The sequence below is a fragment of the Dermochelys coriacea genome, chromosome 16 (genome assembly GCF_009764565.3).
Source record: "Dermochelys coriacea isolate rDerCor1 chromosome 16, rDerCor1.pri.v4, whole genome shotgun sequence".
NCBI lineage: Eukaryota > Metazoa > Chordata > Testudines > Dermochelyidae > Dermochelys > Dermochelys coriacea.
The window spans coordinates 19,712,000-19,732,575 of record NC_050083.1 but is presented as its reverse complement, the minus strand read 5'-3'; the positions used below and the strand labels follow the sequence as shown (position 1 = coordinate 19,732,575).

Below are 20,576 nucleotides of genomic sequence, written 5' to 3'. Positions count from 1 at the left end.
CAGGCCCTTTGCACCCTGCTAGATTTGGTTAGTTTTCTGGTTTAGGCCCTTCTGGCGTTGGAATACCCGGCCATGACACCTGCATAGAGCTCCAGTCGCTCCACCCAAGGCCTGCTCACACAGCTGGAGTTACAAGAGCACAGTGTTGAACTCTAAACATGCTTAATGCCCCAGCTCCTCTTGTTTCATTTAAAAAAAAAAAAATAAATAAACCAAAACAGTAAAGTTCTAGCCCTCATGGATATGGAAAAAAAAAAAGCCAACCTGAATGCAGGAAGCAAATAATAAAATAAAAGGAATCCACCCTTTATTAAAGTCTCACGATTTTGTTCGGTGGTGAGCAGGGGATGGCTTGTTATTTAACTGATAGGGTTAGCAACTGTGGAATTGAGGCATTATATTCTCCCTCAGTTATTTTTCTGGAAATCATAAGAAAGATTTTCTTAAGCTAGTAGGTTGGATATGGACACAAAGGGTTTTTCATATGCCGTTGTGTGCTGTTGCCATAGCAACAACTTTTAGCATACCTTACATTTTTAGCACTCTGCTTAAGCCCATTTTTGATGCAAATAAAGGGAATTTTTTTTTACTTGGACTGTTTTTTTGCACAGAACACTACAATGCATTAACATAGCACCATGATTGTAAGGATTTCTGCTACAGCAATTGGAGTTTAATTCATTTAGACTCATACCACTTCTGGAAGGACATCATCATCCCCATTAAATATATAAAAGAATTAGGGTTCTGAATCACAGATGTCAACTGGTTAGGTGACTAGGCCAAGGTTGCATAGGATTGCTATGGCAGAGGCAGAAATATAGTCCAGATCTCCTGCATCCCAGTCCAGTGCAACTGACTTGGTAAATGTTCACGGTGGTTGTTTAGAAGAAGTTTTAAACCTCAATCAGCTTGGATGGGCAGAAGGGAAGATTCTTGCACTACGCCCCCAGCAAACTTTTTCTAATTTCCGTTGCAGTTGGGCTGATGCTATTACAAGCCTTCAGTATCCGTGTTGTCACTACCGGTGTTGTTTTCCCAATCCACTTCATGGTGTCTGCCCTTCTGAACCCTTCGCAATGCCCTCTTCCTGTAAGTTAGGTTAAACATTTAGGAGAAAAAGAAAATTCCATAAGCGACAAGCTTCTCAATTACTCTTAAACCAGCAAACAAAAAATTCACTTAGTACTCAGTCAAACACTGGCCAAAGTAAAAATTAAGAAGGCCTGTCTACATTCATGCATCGGGAAACAAAGTAATCACCTGCTGAAGGTCAGGAAGAAGTCTCCTTCCATGATACAGTTACACACATGCCTGTATCTTCTGGGGAGCACTGGCTGAATCAACATTGTTCATGGGGGCAATTTTGTCAAATAAATTATCCACAATTGTTATTAGTATTCTGGGTTTTCTCCAGCATCCAATATAGACTGTGATCAGAAGCAGTTCATTGGGTTTAGTCTAGAGCAGTAAAGCCAGTCCTATATTCCTGTAAGTACAGTACAACTGAACGCAAGAATTTCTAGACTCTCAGTTCCTTCTTGAATACAAATATTACATAAGAGCCCAGCACACTACCACTTACAGAGGCAATACAACATGGTTTTAGATGTTTCCTGTAATCTGCTCCAGTATTTAGCTCTTTTGAATCATTTCTATTTAGTGTGCAAATTAAGATCTGTATTTTAGAAGATGCTCGGCCCTTTCAATCCCCAAAGACGGAGATGGAGGCGATCCGCAGCTTGCAATAATTCTGAAAGGGCTCAAACCTGCCGCGAGTCTCATTAATAGGAGCTTGGTCTTTGGTGTCAGCAGTAGCAGGATGGAACCCTGCGCTAGTAAAATAGATCAAATTTACCAAGCCAGCAGTTCCCAAAAATATAGTGCCCCAAGGATTGCAGAGTGCCATTAAAAGTCTGTGGGTGGGAGGCATAGATGTGTCCCTGCCACCTGACCCTCATTTTCTCCTCTCAGGAACCCCTTTTCCCCCACAGCCCATGAACCCCTGCATAGACCCCCTACAAATCTGACAGGTTTCAGAGTAGCAGCCATGTTAGTCTGTATTCGCAAAAAGAAAAGGAGTACTTGTGGCACCTTAGAGACTAACAAATTTATTAGCGCATAAGCTTTCATGAGCTACAGCTCACTTCATTGATGCATCACTGCATCCGATGAAGTGAGCTGTAGCTCACGAAAGCTTATGCTCTAATAAATTTGTTAGTCTCTAAGGTGCCACAAGTACTCCTTTTCTTTCTACAAATCTGAGTGGCATTGTGATCCAGTGCCCATGACCCAGGTGACCACCCCCAGCTTCATATCCTCTGGGTACCCCTCTGTTAAACTACTGTGGAATCGGTAAATGGCATGAAGCAGCCTACAACACAGGCCACGATACACATTTGTGTCTGAAAACATCCACACTTGTTTCAGTGCAATGCAACGGCTGCCATTTTGGCCAACATGCTCGGTACATCTGGGACTAAATGCGCGAGTCCCTACAGCTTGAGCTAGAAAAGGAGGCAGTAACAAACTCTCATCCTCCGTGGATCAGGCACAACAGGGGACATGACACAGTGACCAGGTTACACAAACAAACATGGCAAGAGCAGTCCTGAGAGCACAGGCCACACCTCCGATAGTGTTCAAAGCTGTCCTTCATCCGCCGCCGCTCCTTCTCAGCCAGCTCTCCGTTGGGTGGGCCACCCTTCTGGAAAGGAAAAGAAGGGCCTAGTCTAGTTGAGGCTTGGGGACCGGGTGGGGATGGGGCCAGCCTTGCTCTACAGAGAGGCCAGGAATTACGTGGGCAATGAGACTCAACTTCTGGAGTTGGCCTCTGAAGGACAAAGGAGAGGCACAGTGGGCAGGGCAGTGGAGGGGGTGTGGAGAACATGGACAGCCGCTGTCCATGCAGTGCCGTGATGTGTGCTCCCAGTGGTTTCCATGAGCACTCAATTCACTCATTAAAAATGAGCCTGTACCAGCGAATGGGCGGAGAGCAACTTCATGGCCAAATGCATTCTCTGGGTGCTGCTGCCCTTCAGAAAGCACTCGAGCTTTGCGCTGGCAGCTTCTGACATCCACAAGTCCCAGGGGAACATTACAGCCTCCTGCATTCACTTCTGGCCCTATAATCCTGTGCATGGCTGAGTCAGGCTCCGGCCCTGGCTCACACTTAAAACTCTCTGGCCTTATTCTGAAGGCGTCTGATGAACTGAAGATACACACCACTACTGTTCCCTCCCCAACTGCTGAACTGCCCTCATCTCTCCTGAGCAGGTTGGTTCTTCATAGCACCCAATGTGTGTTGTACAGGAGCCTGCTCCTTCATCGCTTACAGGTTAGTACTCATGCTACCGATCCCACCAAAGGCAATGGAGCTACTTGCCCTAGTAAGGGCTTGGAGGGTGAAGCCCTAAACACCAGAATCAGAAGATAAACCACTAAGATCTCCTTTTGCCATGACAGCAGAGCTCCTGGGGCACAGAAGGGATGTCCGCATTCATCCATTTGTAAAGCCGGAGGTTCACACTCTCTTCCCAGCAGCGCGAGTAGAAACAGCATTACTACTTTGGAGACCATTTAATCACAAACATCAGTGCCCAAACAACACAAACGCTGAACATTAATTAGATACAGCAGGTTTGGGGAACAGGGGGAGAAATGAGCAGTGGCTGAAATAATGATGTTAGGAGAAAAAGGAGAAGCTGAGAGATATTTGCAAGGGCTGACATAGATGAGAAAGGAAACACTCCCCTGTCGATAGGAAATTGATTAAAAACCCAAATAGTGTTGCCAGTGCTAATTCTAGAAAATCAGAGGCTTGATATCGTCCCTTAAATTTAATGTGAATTATTCCTGAATTAGATCCAGCCAATCCTATTCAACAAGACACCCACAGAGTCTAAGCTCTCTGGGACAAGCATTTACTATGTGTTATGTGAGGCGCTGTACAGACAAAGGTCCTGATCTGGCACTACAGCAATATAAATGATCGACAACAAAGGGCGTTCAGGTTATGCAAAGAAGGCAGGATCAGCCACTAAATCCTAAAGTTAAGGTCAAGTGGATGAGAGAAACACCAACAACTGTCCCAAGTGTCCTGCTGGAGATGGCACCCGTAGGCTGCCCATTCTTGTAATACGAGTTGAAAGCGGTACATTCTTGACAGCGCGGCAGCGGAAGTGTTGATTGGCAGATTCCATTCCCACCCATACCACTCCTGAAGAGCAGCAGCTTCCAGAAGAGATGTAAGGGACGCTGATGCCCTGCTGTTATTTGAAGGATGAATTTGGTCATGAGAATACACAAACTTTCCCTGCGAAAGTGCCAGGTACCTCCAAACTGGGCAAGCCTATCGCAAACGCAAACGTTAATCGTCATGAGCAAGGTCCCAAAAAGCAGAGGGTTCACAAAGACACTTACGTTTGCCGACTGCAGGCACTGAATGCTCTCTAACGCACTGAACTGCTGATCCTGATCTTCAGGGAGATTTTCTAAGAGAGAAGGAAAAACTGCAAGTGTAGTCGCAAACTGGTGTTATTTATTATCTGTTACATTAGCATTTGGGGCCCTGCTGTTCTAGAAGCAGATCCAGCCCCAAAGAGCTTTCCATCTGATAGAGACAAGACAGACAAAGGAAGGATTCTCCCTTTGTACAAATAGGGAGCGGAGGCTCAGAGAGATGAAGTGATTTGCCCAAGACTACCCAGGGATTGTGTGGCAGAGCCAGGAATTGATCCCTGATCTCCCAAGTCCCCTTCCAGGGCCTTCACCACAAGCCCATCCTTCTTCACGTCATTGGTTTGTGGTTTTACAACCTTGGAATAGAATAAATTGCTTGTAAACGTTGTGCATTTCATACCACGGGTGTCCCAAAGCGCTTTGAAGAATTAACGAGTGAGACAGCAAGAACACAGTAACCGATGCAGGTGAAGGGCGATGGCCACTGTGTCATTGGCAATAGCTCATACCTAGTGTAGGAGATTATTGCTTGGTACATGCAGTGTGTGCCACATTTTCAAGGTGCTGCACATACATTAAAAGCCAGTCTTCCAACCTCTTTGGAATGTAATCTGCATTACTATCCCCAACTGACAGATGGGTGGGGAAAAGGAGACAGAATTGAAGCGACTCACCCAAAACTATATAGCAAATCAGTGGCAGAGTGAAAACCAGATCTCAGGAGGTCCTGGATTCTAGTCCTGCACTCAGTCCACTAGAACAAGCTGCCATTTTATTAGCCATTGGAATCTTGCTCAGGACAGTGCTTTTCAAACTTTTCAAAAAGATGTGGGATCTTTGCTATCTGGGACCTCAACAAAGAAGCCCCTTAAGGTTGTTCTCTAATGAAGACAAATTGAGAGGTCACATTACCTAACATGATATTAAACATGACTTGTCACTGTTCACACTAGCTAAGTCATGTTTAATATCATGTTAATTAGAACACACTCGAGGGTTGTGTTAACACAGCCTAGTTTTGTAGCAAGGTCAACCCTATATAGAATTGTGCAGTTCACACTATAACTTCATCATGTGAGTGCAGAACTTGAACTCGCAGCAATCCATCCAGGAGCAGAGATCGCTACCAACCTGGAATGGTACTTAAAGTCAGACCAGGGTTTCTCAAGCTTTTGAGTGACCTGCCTTCTCAAAATGGGTGAAAAAAATATTCAGGCCGCTCAGAAGTTAAAACAGGAAGACGCTCCCATGCTGGCAGTTTCCTTCTCTACTTTTTTAGATCAAGCTTTTTTGGAAGTGTAGTTCAAACTCTCAGCATAGCCTGTCAAGTCTTTCTCAGTGATGAGTCATTTCCGCTTGGGACTCCACAAAAGCAGAACCGGGGATGGTGTGTTCATTAGCTAGTTCTGCTTTTGTCAAAACCAAGTGAAAATAACTTAATTTAAGGAAAAAAGCAACCCAACAAAGAGCATGGAGAAAGGTGCACAGTCCAGTTAAAGTGGAGTCAGGACACCTGGGTTCTGTTCTCAGATCTGCCCTGACTAGAGACCAGGTGAGTCACGTAGTGTCTGATTTTCATAGATGCCAAATGCTCACAGTACTCCTTAACTTCACTGGGGACAGAGAGTTCTCCATGTCTTTAAGTCAGGCCCTGCACATCTCCAATCTCATTTTTCCTAGGGGCATCAATACACTGGCACTCTCTTAATAATGAGACTTTAGGACCAAATGGAACAGTTCTGCCTAGTGCTGTTATACTGAGGTAGTCCAATATATTCCTTCCAGAATGCAGCCACTGGAGGACCCTCCCACATCACATGTAATGAAGAGAAGAATGAAGGTAAAAAGCTCTAAGTGCTCAGCAAGGGGCTTCACAAACATCCCTTTCAGGAGATGACCGGGGGTTCCAGACACCTCCATTTTCGGATACCAAGTTGAGACACCTTCTGTGGGTTGACTTTTACAAAGTGCTGAGCACCCACCCTGGAAGAATCAGATCCTTTAAGCATGTCCCAAATTGGGGCCCCAAAAAACATTACTTTTGAGAATTCAGACCCCAGTGATGCCCCAAGACCACACAGCAGAGCCAGTGGCAGAACCCAGGAGTTTCCAACTCCCAGCTGCCTGCTTTGACCACCAGGCATACTGTCTCGGGAATACTGCTCCAATGTCTCCAAGCAGAAATTAAACAAAAAGTCTTACTTTTATCAGACAGCTGTGTGTCCTCATCTAGGTTTCCATGGAAAGAGAGCTTTGGGACAAAAAGAAATAGGTCTAATCTGGGGAAATAGCAATACTCATTTTCCTCTCCTCATCTCCCACAAAAAAGACAAATAATAAAAACAAACAGAGCCCCAGGATTCCACAAGTTTCTCTTTCCAGTCTAGCGAGAGTTGCAAGGCAGCCGACCCAATATCACCTTAGTGACATGCCTGTAGATACAAGTGCTATGCATGAATGAAGCCAATTCTCCAGTGAAAACACTACCCCACACCAATAGGATAATTCTTCTATTGTGTGCATGGCACCCTTTGTCCCACATCAGTCTCATCACCTACCGCTGAATGCAGCTGCCTCACGGCAGCTGAAGCAATCTGGCCATGCTAAGGACCATGCTGGAAAGGCTGTCTCAGTGCATCCTTGCAGAGACTTGTCTCATCTACTTGTTGGGCTCCCCACACGAGTCAGGACTGCAGAACTGGGCCCTTTATTTGCATCCCAAGCATTTAAAGTTACACTCACAGAGCTACAAATCTTGGCCCAGAATCTGAGCTGCAGCCCAGATGTGCTTGGATGACTCTCAGGATGGGTGCACACATCCTCTCAAACCCGATGCCACCCAGCCACTGGGCTGGTCTCCGTATAAAAGCAAAGCAGACTTGGTATTACTCTAATCCTGGTTCCTGCTCACAGGGATGGCTGGAGCACTATTTGTCCTCGCCACGCCGCACTCTCCCCCAGATACACACACTCTTCTGGCAGCTGCAAAGGGGGAAGACCTGCTATGGCAGGATCTACACCTCCTAGAGGTTTCCTGCACCGGGGCATCCTCTGTTGGCTGGTTACACTGGGGTGGTTTTTTTCGGGTGCTTCGTGCCACTGGAGCACAAAGAGAAGCTGGCTGCAAGTTATCTGCTAAGGAGCCTTTGAGCAGAGCTGGGGAACCCAAAGACCTTCCATAAGGAGGTCAGACTAAAGCCAGCTAGCCACCTTCCTCACCTCTTGGGAACTCCTGGGCGAGGCGTCATCTAGGTCGGAAGTCTGGAATTGGAAGAAAACAAGCCAGTCAGGGATTTGTCTGGGGACCACACTCCACAGTGAGACAGCAGCAATGATGGCACGTAAAACAGAACGAAAGCTAGAAACGAAGACGCAGGGATTTCCTCCCCCTTACCTGTTCCTACTGGCTGAACCAGAAGGCACCCAAGAGACTATGATATTAGGGCATTGTTTTCGTTCTGGGTTTAGGAACAGAGTTTATGGTACATCTTCCCCCATGCCCCCGATTTCACCCCAATGGCTCAAGCCTTGTCCTTCCTGGGCTTCAGTCGCCAGCAGTTGGCCTTGATGCACCAGGGCCAGCCCCAAATGCAAACAAGGAAGGGATGCATTTGCACCGTCGGAGATTACTTACACTGAAACCAGGGTGAGCTCTACTGAGGCGAATCCCAGCTTCCTTTGTCTAAGCACAGCCATTGATTGCTGAATCGAGGCTGATCCCAGCTATAGACAGCGTCAGTGTCTGAAGTCAGTGGAACAGCCACAGCCAGGGCTCACCGGCCTCTTCCCCTGCCCATAGCACAGTACCTGCATGTAGCTATGTATTCCTACAGACATACCAGCGTGGGTGGCTCCAGGTGCAACTTTTTCAGCTTGGCCTCAGCAGCTAGTAACTGGCCCTCCTTCTGGAATAGCTGTAGCTGCATGTCATCACACCTCTCCCCCAGCTCCCGGATCTCTTTGCGGTATGTGTCTTTGTCGACCAGGCTCTTGGAGTATTGCATGTGGAACTGTTCTCGGGTCAGCAGCGCCTGGTACAGAAAGTGGGAGAGCAAAGCATGTCACTGACCTGGTGCCTGAGCTTACACCTTCCATTATCTTTGATAGCTGGGCTCCAAACAGGAGGTTTTATCACCTGATCTCTTTCTGCAGCCACTTCTTCTATCTGCTTCAAGATGGCCTCGATGCGATCCTTGTACATCCAGGAGTCCTTTCTCAGGGACATGCACTGCAGCTCCAGCACCTCCTTCTCCTCCGCGTGCTGCAAGGAAAGCACAGAAGCTCACTTTACTCTTGAAACACCCGTGGCTTGTAGTGTAAATATCAGACACGGATTGCTGAGCCGTGCCAGAGCAAGGAGACTCTTCTACAGTCATCCAAGCCCAATGCCAATTACACTGATGAGTCCACATGAATGTTCAGACAGCCAGGCACTCAACGCTGTGACCCAAACTAGGGGGCTAGGAAGCTGGCTGAAATGACACTTCACATTCACGTGCATCCGAGACATTAACAGCAATACAAGCTCCCAGCCCCAGGATGCTGCAGAAACAATTAATGGAAGGGCAGCTAACTGCTGGGAATGCTGCTGGAGGCGAAAACATACTTTCTCCTCGTAGCTCTGATTGAGTGGATGGAGGGTAAGTTGATCTGGGTTAAATGCCCAGCTCCAACACTGGCTTACTGTATGATCTTGGACAAGTCATATGACCTCTTGATGTCTCAGTTCCCCCTGGGGATGGATGCTTACTTCTACTGGAGAAAGCGCATTTAGATCTACAAGTGGGAAAGTGCTTGGAAGGCAAAGGAGAAGTGGGGCTGATGTAAGCACTTTGCAAACAATAACTGATCAGTTCTACTGGTGATCCAGGTGGATCAGTGTCATCATCCCCATCTTATACGTGAGGCAGAGGGGCCAAGTCTTTCCCAAGACAGAGAGTCAGTACCAGAGCAGAGGAGTACCCTTCAGAGCATGTCTCTCATTAAACTGCTGCAACATTTGATCTAAGCCAGAAGCCAAGCCGCAGTGCTAGTTGCCCAGGCGCTGCTCTGCTCCACAGGGAAGAGTGGCTTTCATGGCACACACGTTCCCATGCCGAGTTTACTCAATCTCTCCCCGTTCCCGCCAGACTTTGTACTTTGTCCCGGAGATCCTCTGCTTGCCGGAGTGCCTTGCGCAGGCTGTAGATGGTGTTCACCAGCTCCTGATGCTCCCCCAGCGTCCGTCTCCGATCAGCCTCCAGAGCCTGGACGTAGAGGCTGTTCTTCTCCAGGAAGTTCCCTTCCTTGGCGACCTCCAGGAGGAAGGGGCAGGGGGCTACAATGAGGGTTGGCCTAACTGGCTAGGAAAGCCAGGGGCCAGGAGGCACTGTCCCCTTCCCGAGCCTAACAGCACTAATGGCCAATTCTCATTTCCCCTTCCACCATCCCCGTGGCCTCCACCCTGCCTCCGGGTTAAAGCAGAGGTGAGCAACGCGCTCTCCGATGCAGCACCGGGCTGCCCTCATCTGTGAGATGGAGGGGAGTCGCCTGGAGAGCGAGAGTCCCAGCAAGTGCTGCTCTGAGCAACACAGAGCTCTGAGCATCACAGGCTGCTGTGCCCTCCATGTTACAGACGAAGGCATCTGCGCTCTGTTCCATTTCCTGCCAGGCCGGTGCGATCCGCAGGCTCCCGTGCAGCCCTGCGGAACACAGGCATTGCCAGGCATGATCAGCCCCTGCATCCAGCCCCGCATCCCGCTGTCACGGCAGCCAGTTTAGGGGAAGGTGCAGAGTGAGTTGGGCAAGTCTGGGGCCCTTGATTTAAACCCTTCGGAGCCTCAGGCCTAGCAGTTCTCTCCGATGCTGTACTCCTCTGCCACCATGGCTGCTCACACCTCTCCTTTTGCCCTCCGAGCCCATCTAGCTTCTGTCAACCTTTACACACCATGTATCCCACCATCACTGCTCCGGGGGTCCCTCTGCCACAACGCACCCATGAGCACACTCTGCTCTAGCCCACGGATCTCACCCCACCAAGCTCTCCGGCCTCACTAAGAGGGGGCCCTGACACCAACCCCTTGGAGAAGCCTGCGTTAGCAAGGCAGGCTTGTTACCCCAACTAGTCCCAGAGGCCCAACGCCCGCCCTCCTCACAGACCTGGAGCGTGTTCTCTAGCTCTTGATTCTTGGCCAACAGCAGCTCCTTCTCCCGCTGGATCTCCCAAACTGCTTCGTGGCTCGGCCGCTGCTCAATGGCATGCTTCAGTTTCATCGTGTGCTTCCTCTCCAGTTTACAGTCGTCCTCTGCCTTCATCAAGCTGTGCCTCAGATGGTCAATCTGCAGGGGAGAAGAGGGGTTTGAAGCTGCTCAGGCCTCATCAGGAGGGATAACTCAGTGGTTTGAGCATTGGCCTGCTAAACCCAGGGTTTTGAGCTAGATCTTTGAGGTGGCCATTTAGGGATCTGGGGCAAAAATTGGGGATTGGTCCTGGTTTGAGCAGGGGGTTGGACTAGATGACCTCCTGAGGTCCCTTCCAACCCTGATATTCTATGATTCTATGACATCTTTGTAGTGGCATGGTTTTAGTCCCATCCTCCAGCAAGAAATACAAGGGGAATGCCTTCCCCACCCCTGGGAATGTAGCACAGTCCTGAGGCAGAGTCCTCTCTCTGCCCACAGCACATGGTACCTGCCTACCCACATGTAAGATACATTGCAGCAGCACTGCAAACCGTCCCCAGCTGCTGCAACGTTTGATCTGAGCTAACAGGCCAAGCTGCAGAGACAGCCCTGCCAGTCTCTCCCATCCCTGCATAGGGGAGACCCTGTTCATTTTCTAGGGCCCATGCAGCCGCTAGCATCTGGGCTGATAGGCTTGCAAATTAGCGTCAACTGCATGATGCCGTCTGCATCACGTGCGCCCTTGTTGCCCTAGGGGGAAAGCCAGGCCTGCAGCACCCAGTGTCAAAAATCCCCTTTAATGCACTAGTCTTGCCCAGCACATTCAGGACTCCTGGCATGCGGTGCAGAAAAGAGGCACCCATCGGACTGTAGTGTGCGGTCGCTAAGGCCCGACTGCGCTCAGCTCTCCAATCCCTCGTGGGTGCACGAGAGAGGAAGGAGAGCAGGCAAGGCACCGACCTCTAGCTGCAGATCCCGGTTCTTCATCAGGGCCGTGTTCTTCTCCTCGCTCTGCTTGGCGTAGCTCATGGCCAGGTCGTAGTTCTCATCCTTACATTTCCGCAGCTCCTTGGCCAAGTTGTCCCTCTCCTCCTTCATCTTCTGGGCCCTCTCCTGGTGCTTCCGCAGCACGCTGTCCCTCACCCGCATCTCCTTGATCGCATCCTCCTTGGCATGGAGCCACATATTGAGCTCCTGGGCCTTCCTCCTCTCCTCCTGCACGGCACTCTGCAGCTTCATGATCTCGTTCATCAAGAGCTGGCTCAGGCCCGATTCCCCCGCGGTGTCTGCGCAACAGAGACCCTCACACAACACGGTCCCTGCCCTGCTTAGCCGGGCCCAGCGTGAGTCCCCAGCCCCAGGTAGAAAGGTCCCTGATCATGAGTCAGGATCACAAGACCTCCCGGCGGGTGCTGTCCAGTCCACGGTGCAAGTACTCAACACCCACAGGTGAGTGCCACGGCAGCTTTTCTTCCCCCGGCCCTCGAGCCAGCCCCACAGCCAGCACGATCACACCCAGTACAGTCACACTGACATACAGCTGGCCAGAGCCAGAATGAGCAATGACCCAACTCGCCCTGTACCATCAGTGGCCCGTGGACATGCCAGGTGCTCCAGAACAGCACCTCTGGCCTCGGCCACCTGGGAGCCATGTTCAGTGGGGGCACCTCCTGGCGATTTCATGGGGAATTCTGTCTCCTTGCACCATGGCTGAATAGTCCATGAGGGGGAACTGGGCCATTATCTAGCACAGACTACAGCCTGCAGGCCATATCCGGCCCACGGAACCGTCCTGCCAGGCCCCTGAGTTCCCAGCCAGGGAGGCTAGTCCCTGGCCCCTCCCCCGCTGTTCCCCTCCCCCACAGCCTCACGCTCTGGCCCGCAGCTCCTGCCAGGCAACGCTGCAGTGGTGTAGCTGGCTCCGGCATGGTAAGGGGGCGGGGCGGGAACACGGTTGGGGAACGAGGGGGCTAGATAGGCATGGAAGTCCCGGGGGGCCTGTCACAGGGCAGGGGTGTGGATAGGGGTCGGGGCAGTCAGGGGACAGGGAGTGGGTGGGTGGGATGGGTCGAGGGTTCTGAGGTGGGGGGCAGTCAGGAAGCAGGAAGTGAGAGGGGACGGATGGGGGTGGGGGCCAGCTGTTTGGGGGGAGACAGCACACCCGATTTAGCATCTGTTCTTCCTTCTGATACAGGGAGCAGCACTGGCACTCCCTAGGAGAGGGTGGCGATGTAGCTCCTAAGACAGCATTGTGTTTTTAGTCTCCAACCTACAATCTGATCTGGGTGGATAGGCCCGGGGGTCCTTGGCTTCCACAGAGCTCTCCCCACAGGAATCCGACTGCAGGATCGGGGCCTTAGTATTGGGCGGCTGCTCATGAAGATTAGTCTGACCCTTGCTGAAGAGCTTTCGAGCCAGTGGCCCAGTTTGAAAGGCTGGCTGGGGCTCTGACCACATGACCCACCAGATTTAACTGGGTGTGGAATTTGAGGTCTCCTCTAGCTGCAAAGCAGCATCAAATAAAGAGACCATTGTGGGAATGAATCAAAATGTTACCTATAATCATCGAAAAGACCCTGCTGGGCTCCTTGCCGGTTACTTTCATATATAACTGTGGGTAGTAAAGCTCTAGGCTCTCAAGAAAGGCCTCAAAACCTTTCTGGCCTGTTCTCTGAAGTATATCCAGGAGGACACCTGCAATACAGAAACAAAAGCACTTACTCTGACGTGCTATGTTGCAGTAACGCACATTCCCTGAACTTCCAGAGATGGCTGGTACTTGCGTTCCTCTGTAAGCAGGAGCAGACAAGAGTCCTTGATGTCAAACCCTGCAGGCCTGGCCCAGGCAATTCTCTCACTGGCTTTAAGGGGCAATGTAACTGAGCAACGGCTGCAGAGTTTGCCCCTAGGCCCCAGCTCCTACTTTAGTGTTGCAAACAGCAGGAGCTGCAAGAGAAGCAATCCCTTGCTGAAAGCTAGGGGGGAGGAGGAGGAGCAGCAGGCAGGCTTGAATGAAACAGCAGTTCCTATAACTCTGGGCAGCTTTGGTCTCAAATTCAAGAAGAGGCGATGGTTAGGTGGGCCCCACTTCTGGCACAGATGTCCTGATCCTGCAAGTGGCAAAGTTCCTGCCATGAAGTGCTGGAGCCTCTGCTCCGCTCTCAAGGTCAGCAAGACCGAGCCTCCGTCTCCTGCTACAAGCAGGGTCACAGTGAGAGCAAGAGAAGCAGGGAGTCTGTCACCAGCTTTTAAAGTTGGAATTATAAAGTCTAATAGGACCAGAGACGCTTTCACAGTCAAGTCTCTCTCATTGTGTCATTCTGAGGTTAAACACTCCCTGCAATGCTGGAAACCTAAACAGCAGCAAAGCGTGTGCTAGTCAATATCCTACAGAGAAGTATTCTACACTCAGCTGGACAAGGCAAGGCAGGAGTCCACAATAAGCCTTTCCAATCTCAGCTTCTTGCCATGGTGGCGAAGGAGAACTGGAAAGCGTAACTCGCTAACCAAAGGAGTGACAGGCCTCATTTCATGGCCCACACTGTCTGAAACAACTATTCTGAGACTGCAAACTCTTTGGCCAGGGGCTGTGTCTGCGCAGCACCTAGTACAACAGGATCTCAATCCTGATTCAGTTGTTTATATTGTAGCAGCCTCCAGAAGTCTAACAGTGATTCAGCGTGTCCTTGAGGCTAAGACACTGGGCTGAGACACCAAAGCCCTCGATTCTGTTCCCATCTCTGGCCTGCTGGGTAATCCTGGGCAAGTCACTTCCCCTTTCTGTGCCTCAGTTTCCCCATCTGTAAAATGGGGGTAACAATACTGGCCTCCTTTGTAAAGCACTGAGATCTACTGATGAAAACTGTCCCAAAAGAGCTAGGGGTTAATATTGTAAAACAGAATAAGTGGTGAAAATTACCTTTGATTTGTAATGTTTTCAGACTGAATAATGCAAGGGACTCCTAGTAATACAGGCTAATTTTTCTTTCTAATGTCGCCAGAGTCCCTCTGAACCTGAGACACAGGAATAGTTTATCCTAGATTCAGAGCTTTTTAAGGCCTGTAGGGATCACTGTGATCCTCTAGTCTGACCTCATCTATAACACAGACCAGAAAACTTCCCCAAAATAATTTCCTTTTGAACTAGAGCAGATCTTAAAATAAATCACTAAACAAAATCCAATCTTGATTTAAAAACTGCCAGTGATGGAGAATCCACCATACGTTAGCTTGAGGAGAAGGAATTATTTAACTGTTTATCTGGATTTAGAGAAAACCATCCTCAAATGGCTGGGAAAAGATGCACCTTGAAAGCATGATTCCCAGAATTGCACTACATGGGTTGATGGGCCTGCAGAAGTAATTGACACCACGGCATTTTCATTCCAGTGTATCGCCCCAGAGCCAGGCCATCCTCACACACATGTGGAGTCGGAAGCTGCCTAGTACCCACCTACTTTCCGTTTCCGGACGACCAGGCTGGGGTCGTTAAGCACTTGCTCTTCGTCATCATGGTTAATCACTTTGCACTGGCGGAGATAAGGCGTTATTCTGCTGGGGTCTATCACCGAGATCAGCTTCACCCGGAAGTTCTCCAAGTTATTCCAGCACATCTCGTCATCTTCCTGCTCCGACATGGCGGACAGCAAGAAATACTGGTAGGCCAGGTCTTCTTGTCTGAAAGCCACACCACAAGCCTCAGAGCAGCTCGGGCTGAGCAGCAAGGATAGCAGGTGGCCCAACACCATCAACCTGAGACTAGGAACATGCTATTTGACCATAAGGGATGACCATGTCTCCCACAGCAGCCTGTAACTCTGTACGCAAAAAATACATGCACCTCCCCTTTGCATGAGCATATTGGGTCAGGGGGCACCTTAGGTACAGAAATGCCAGCTTGTGCAAGCACTACATCCCGAGCTCCTTCAGCAGCTGGCAGGTTTGGCACCACTGCTGAAGAGGTGATGAAATTCTGGTGAGTGCCCTTCAACCGGCCATCTCCCGAGTCATTACAGGAGGGAAGTGAAACCACTTAAGTGTGCATCCTGGGTCATTAGCATTGAAGACCGGAAGCTCCTGCATGGATGCTGGGGACACAAGGAACTCAAATTGCATATGGATTCCCAACAGGCTATACCAAGGGAGAACCTACATGTCCCACCAACATTACCTGGGGTCACACGTACTCAACACCGCTTGGGATTGGGCCCAAACCTAATCTAGTGACCCACACATGCAAGGGTGGAGCATAAACAAGAAACCATCACACAACAGACAGCTATTACCTGCTTGAAACAAGAGATCTAAGGAGAGGGTGTTGTACAGGCAACAGGGATAGAACATTAGAGTGAACCTGTTTGAAAGGTTCCAGGGAGAAGAACCCTCCACATCTATGCTCTTAAATTGCAGTTAACTAACTACCAAAAGCGAATATTTTTAATAGTGTAATTTGCATTTGCAAAGGAAGAGAATGTGCAAAACCTACAACTACACACATCTTGCAACTTACACAGAACGTTGCAAACCATATGCAGTACCCGCCACATTGCACGTGCAAATCACAAGGTCTGGATAACCCTAGCAATGTTTACATGCACCATGTACATTGCTTTGAAACATCACTGCCTGAGCTGGTCAACAGAGCATTGTATCACTGCAGAGAGCCTCCTGTGTGTCACTTTTGCAGGAACTTATCGACATCCACCCTCAGCAGCAGCTGCACTTTGGAGGTTTCTTTCCCATAATGCTTCCTCCGCAGTGCAATCTTTCCCATACACCCACAAACCAAAATGAAACCAGACTGGAGTTTTCCAGTGTCAGCTCAACCAGTCTAAACGTGGATTCGAGGAAATTAGGAAGCCATTCAGGGACTGTAGTCACCAAGATGCAGAAGCCACATTACAGAAGTTGTAGACTACAGTTAGATCTGCGTTATCCTTGATTAGCAAATCACATTTTGATACAATGAATGCACACTTGGGCCAGGTTCACTCTTCCCCCGTTTAGAGAAAATAACGTGGAATAACCTGATGCTGCGTCAAGACCTCTCTGACCTAACAATGGCTTTGTCTGTAATGAAACACTAACACGTTTCCTCTTATCCCCATTCCTTGGTTTGCCCATTTGGGGCCAAATGCTGCACCAAAATGGGTGCCTAGGTTCTAACCCAGGCATTTGATTGCAGTGCTCAGATCAGAACAGGATTTGTTGCAGTAGCCAGTGGCCCAGAGTGGCTGTCAGCCACCTACAAATCCAGGAGCGTTTCCCTTGTTTGGGGGAAAACTGCATCATTCCTGACAGCAGCAGCTCTGTAGAGCCTGGGATATATCTAGCTCCCTCTCTCATAACGGGCCAAATTCTACAAGCCTTACTCTGTTTCCACACAGGCAAAACTCCCACTGACTTCAATGCATAGATACTACAGTGATCGACATTAGGTAAAGCCAGTGAGATTGACTTCAGCAGCCTGCCTGACCCATCCCTAAATATTCTGATATCCCAGCACACAGACTGCTCTGCCCACTAGCAGAGCCAGTCCCAGTTCCCAGCCAGGTAAGAGAAGTAGAAATGCATTGCCCAGTCAATACACACCCCACTCTTCCCGAGAGACAAAAACTGGATCCAGATTTCCATAATTACCAGTCGTTCTATGTCACATGGACCAACCTGGCCCTGCACATCAAGCGTTTCCTCTTCTCACAGGCTCTCCTCTCCTCCTTCTCTCACTGGCTCAGCATGGCAATGCTCTTTGTGCCCAATCTCCCAGCAAACCCAGTGGCATGGCAGCCTCCCTAAATAGTCCGTCTGCAACACAGATGACTCGGAGTAAAAAGAAGAAGGGGGAAACCAGTGGGTAACAGCATTTATCCGAGACAAAGGAGAGAGAAAAAAAAAAAAAAAAAAAAAAAAAGAGGAAGCCACAAGAGGAGAAAAAAACAAAACAAAACAAAAAACAAAAAAAACCAGTGGCTGGAAGCACCTCACATCCCCATTGACTTGCTGAACAACAGTCTCTCTGCGCCTCAATTTCCCCATCTGTACCACGCAATACCTCTGAGAAGCAGATGAGGCTTCTTTATTTAATGGTTATAAGGTTCCACTGATGAGAAGTATTACAGGAGTGCACTAGCACTGTCTAGAATGTACAATCTCTTCAGTAAGAAACTTGCATTAACAGCCATGTGGGAAAACTACAGCTTCTGAAGTAGGTTCTCCTCTTTCTATGTCCAACATTATATATGACAGAGGTCTTCAGGGACAGGAAGGTTGAGATAATAAACAGAACTAATGCTTTCATTTAAAAAACAACCGCCCCACACAACTGGAGTTATAACAGCCTTTCAGCTTAAGCCTTGATACTTTTAAAGGCAGCCTTATCAACACACCAACACCTTTGTGCTGGAATGCAGACAGAATTCTTGTCCCTCTTTTGGTGATGAACCATAGCAGGTATGCCTGGGATTGATGGGATAGACCATTATGACACTTTCCCAAATGGGGCCTCAAGTTTTGGGTGCCCATTGACTTCAATGGTAAGTGTGGGTACTCGGCCCTTGAAAAGAGTCAGGCCCTAGGTGTCTCAAGTTGGACAAAGCAAGGAATAGAACCCAGGAGTCCTGGCTCCTAGGTCCCAGCTCTAAGCACGTGATGGGAGGGGCAGCCCAGCAATAGTTGGAGGATTTTAAGCACGCACACAAATCATTTTGACTGCTCCTTTACAGAACTATTTTTGTTGTTCTTCCCACACAACTTGAGACTCGTAACAACGATGACAATTCAACAGCCACCTGATTTTAAAGAGTCCAGAGGATTCACATAACTCGATACTCCTGCAGTTAATGCAGTGTCACACAGTTTTGGATCAGCACCTCTCCCTGCTTTTGTTCTACAGACTAAACTCCTGAACAGCCTCATGCAGGGCTGTCAGAGCCTCCCTCCAGTCTCTCTCCTCCCTCCCCCCCGGTACCTCAGCACAAACCCTCTGGGTGGGGAAAAACTGGTTGGAGCTTCTGTAACCCTCCTGCATACAAACTGCACGTGTAGCATATGCCTTCTAAGATATGTTTGTGAAGACTTAGTGTGAGGCTGTTCTGAAAACAACGTGATGATAGACCTACCCACATTGTGGGGCCTTCATCATGACAGTATTTCAGTGCCATCTTACAGCATAAAAACCTGCCTCTATTTCTGTTTTCTTGACAAATAATGCTCAGGAGCATCGGGGCTGCAGGTGTCAGCTGGCAGTGATTTTTTGTTTTTTGGTTTTTTTTAAGGAAATGGTATCGAAGCGAGGCAGAAGATGTATACATTCTAATTTGTTAGAACCACTGAAGGGAGAGGCTCAACTTCGGACAAGCCAGGGCTGCACTAGTTTCAGATGACCTCACTTGGTTCCTAGGTGAAAGTTTGCTTATTGATCATTTCTTCAGCTGTGTAACAGACACAGATGGGTAAAGGACTCGCTAGCATGACTGATGCCCAGGGCTGAGCTGTAGCTTAAGCAAGTTTTCTTCATTTAATAACCAAGTTTCTGGCTCTTCCTATAAAATGGTTTTGGGAATTCCACTCTTGCGTCCTCCAATCTCTATTACGACAGAATCCAGGTAGTGGGCATATTTGTAGCATGGGGGGGGGTTACTTTTAAAGCCAAACCACTGGAGAGACCTCCCTGAAGCAGCCCCCCTTTAGGTGCCAGCAAACAGGACCTGTGCACACTATGCATTTATCATCTCTGCAACGGAGCCTGAGGACATCTTCCAGAGTCAGTCCAATTCTCCCGCCCCACCATCTGGTGGAGTACCACGTAGACCAAAGGCGTGGGCATCCCATGTCCTTGAATTATAGGGATGCTCTATAGTATGGTCCCTATTTCTATTCTCTCCCAATGCTCCATACCTTAGTCCTAGCTTGCTGTCCACATCCCACACACAACCCTCCAAGTGTGAGGCAGTCAACCATGACATTCCAATTAATCCATTAAGTAGGAGGCATTACGATTCGACCCCATCACCAGAGATTAGCCAAGCTGCCACTGTGCAGCACCTCATCTCAATTAGCCCAGCAGGTGTCATTACCTAAGCGGCATTCACAAAGGCACATTCACTCCAGGGCATAATGTCCTATACCCCACTTAAGCCTCACTTTAACAGCTGCGTGTTAAGTGGTACACAGGGTTTCATGGCAAATCTTGTGCCCTGGAATGAATTTCATGCAGGAGGATCGCTTGCACACGCTTTGAGAGAGGGACAACTCGCCCGCAATTCCCTTCTCTGGGCACGATACGAGTTTAACATTTGAATAGCAACTTGGCCTACTGGAATTTAGCGACAATAGCAACTTGGCCTACTGGAATTTAGCGACGCTGGAAAGCACCACACTCGCGTCGGGTGGAACAAAGCGCTGTCGGCATGGCCATGCTTCATAGCATCGCTACAGCCTGAAATCGCTGCCGTGCTCCTGAGAAATTAGAGCCACTCCGCAGCATTTGCCCTTTCCCAGCATCTTTCATCCACAGGACTCCAACTTTACCAGATTTAATTCATTTAACCTCAGCACTCCCTGGGGGCAGAAATCCCTGATTTGCTAATGAGGAAGTAGAGACAGAGTGACATGCCCCAGGTTGCACTGCAATCTGCGGCAGAGACAGGAAGGGGATTCTATCTGACAAAGTCCTGCGTCTGAACCACAAGCTCAGCTGATTCCCACTCCCTCCTTGGTTCTATGTGAGGAAACAAACATCACCTTTTTTGTTGTCAAAGACCAAACAGTTACGGGAAAGCATATTCAAATGAAACCTCTCCTGTTTGCGTGGCCAGAAAGAACATGCCTAAACCTTTTTAAATGAGAAAAATATAACATTTATATTTAATCCAACAGTCAGAATCATTGAGGTACAAAATAAATCCACTGATCATTCAGCAGCGTTGTTGCCTCAGAACCAGTTAATTGTCAAC

The 20,576-nt window shown here is 48.9% G+C and overlaps 2 protein-coding genes across 5 annotated transcripts in view; both read right to left on the bottom strand.

Annotated features, from left to right (window-relative positions):
- Window positions 1-285: 285 nt before the first annotated feature.
- CARD9 (caspase recruitment domain family member 9) lies at window positions 286-17,410 on the bottom strand. Of its 4 annotated transcripts, XR_006276067.1 has the most exons (14): window positions 17,263-17,410; window positions 15,077-15,300; window positions 13,180-13,317; window positions 11,584-11,909; window positions 10,600-10,779; window positions 9,600-9,755; window positions 8,597-8,722; window positions 8,301-8,492; window positions 7,681-7,722; window positions 6,664-6,712; window positions 4,423-4,493; window positions 2,631-2,707; window positions 1,264-1,364; window positions 1,039-1,090 (listed from the first exon to the last, which is right to left on the bottom strand). XR_006276067.1 is itself a non-coding variant. In XM_038374120.2 (13 exons), exons 2-13 carry the CDS (start codon window positions 15,258-15,260, stop codon window positions 994-996), a joined length of 1,638 nt encoding a protein of 545 aa, XP_038230048.1. In that variant the 5' UTR covers window positions 15,261-15,300; window positions 17,263-17,410; the 3' UTR covers window positions 286-993. The 4 variants fall into 4 exon arrangements, 3 of the variants coding, with proteins under 3 accessions (XP_038230048.1, XP_043354778.1, XP_038230053.1); XM_038374120.2 differs by lacking the exon at window positions 1,264-1,364 and having other exon boundaries at window positions 286-1,090; XM_043498843.1 differs by lacking the exons at window positions 1,264-1,364; window positions 17,263-17,410 and adding an exon at window positions 13,407-13,733 and having other exon boundaries at window positions 286-1,090; window positions 15,077-15,210.
- The window catches only part of SNAPC4 (small nuclear RNA activating complex polypeptide 4), a 32,764-nt gene continuing 29,479 nt past the window's right edge, over window positions 17,292-20,576 (bottom strand). Inside the window, exon 25 of the transcript XR_006276066.1 lies at window positions 17,292-17,427. The gene's annotated coding sequence lies outside the window, so the exon portion shown is untranslated. The remainder of the gene's footprint in view (window positions 17,428-20,576) is intronic.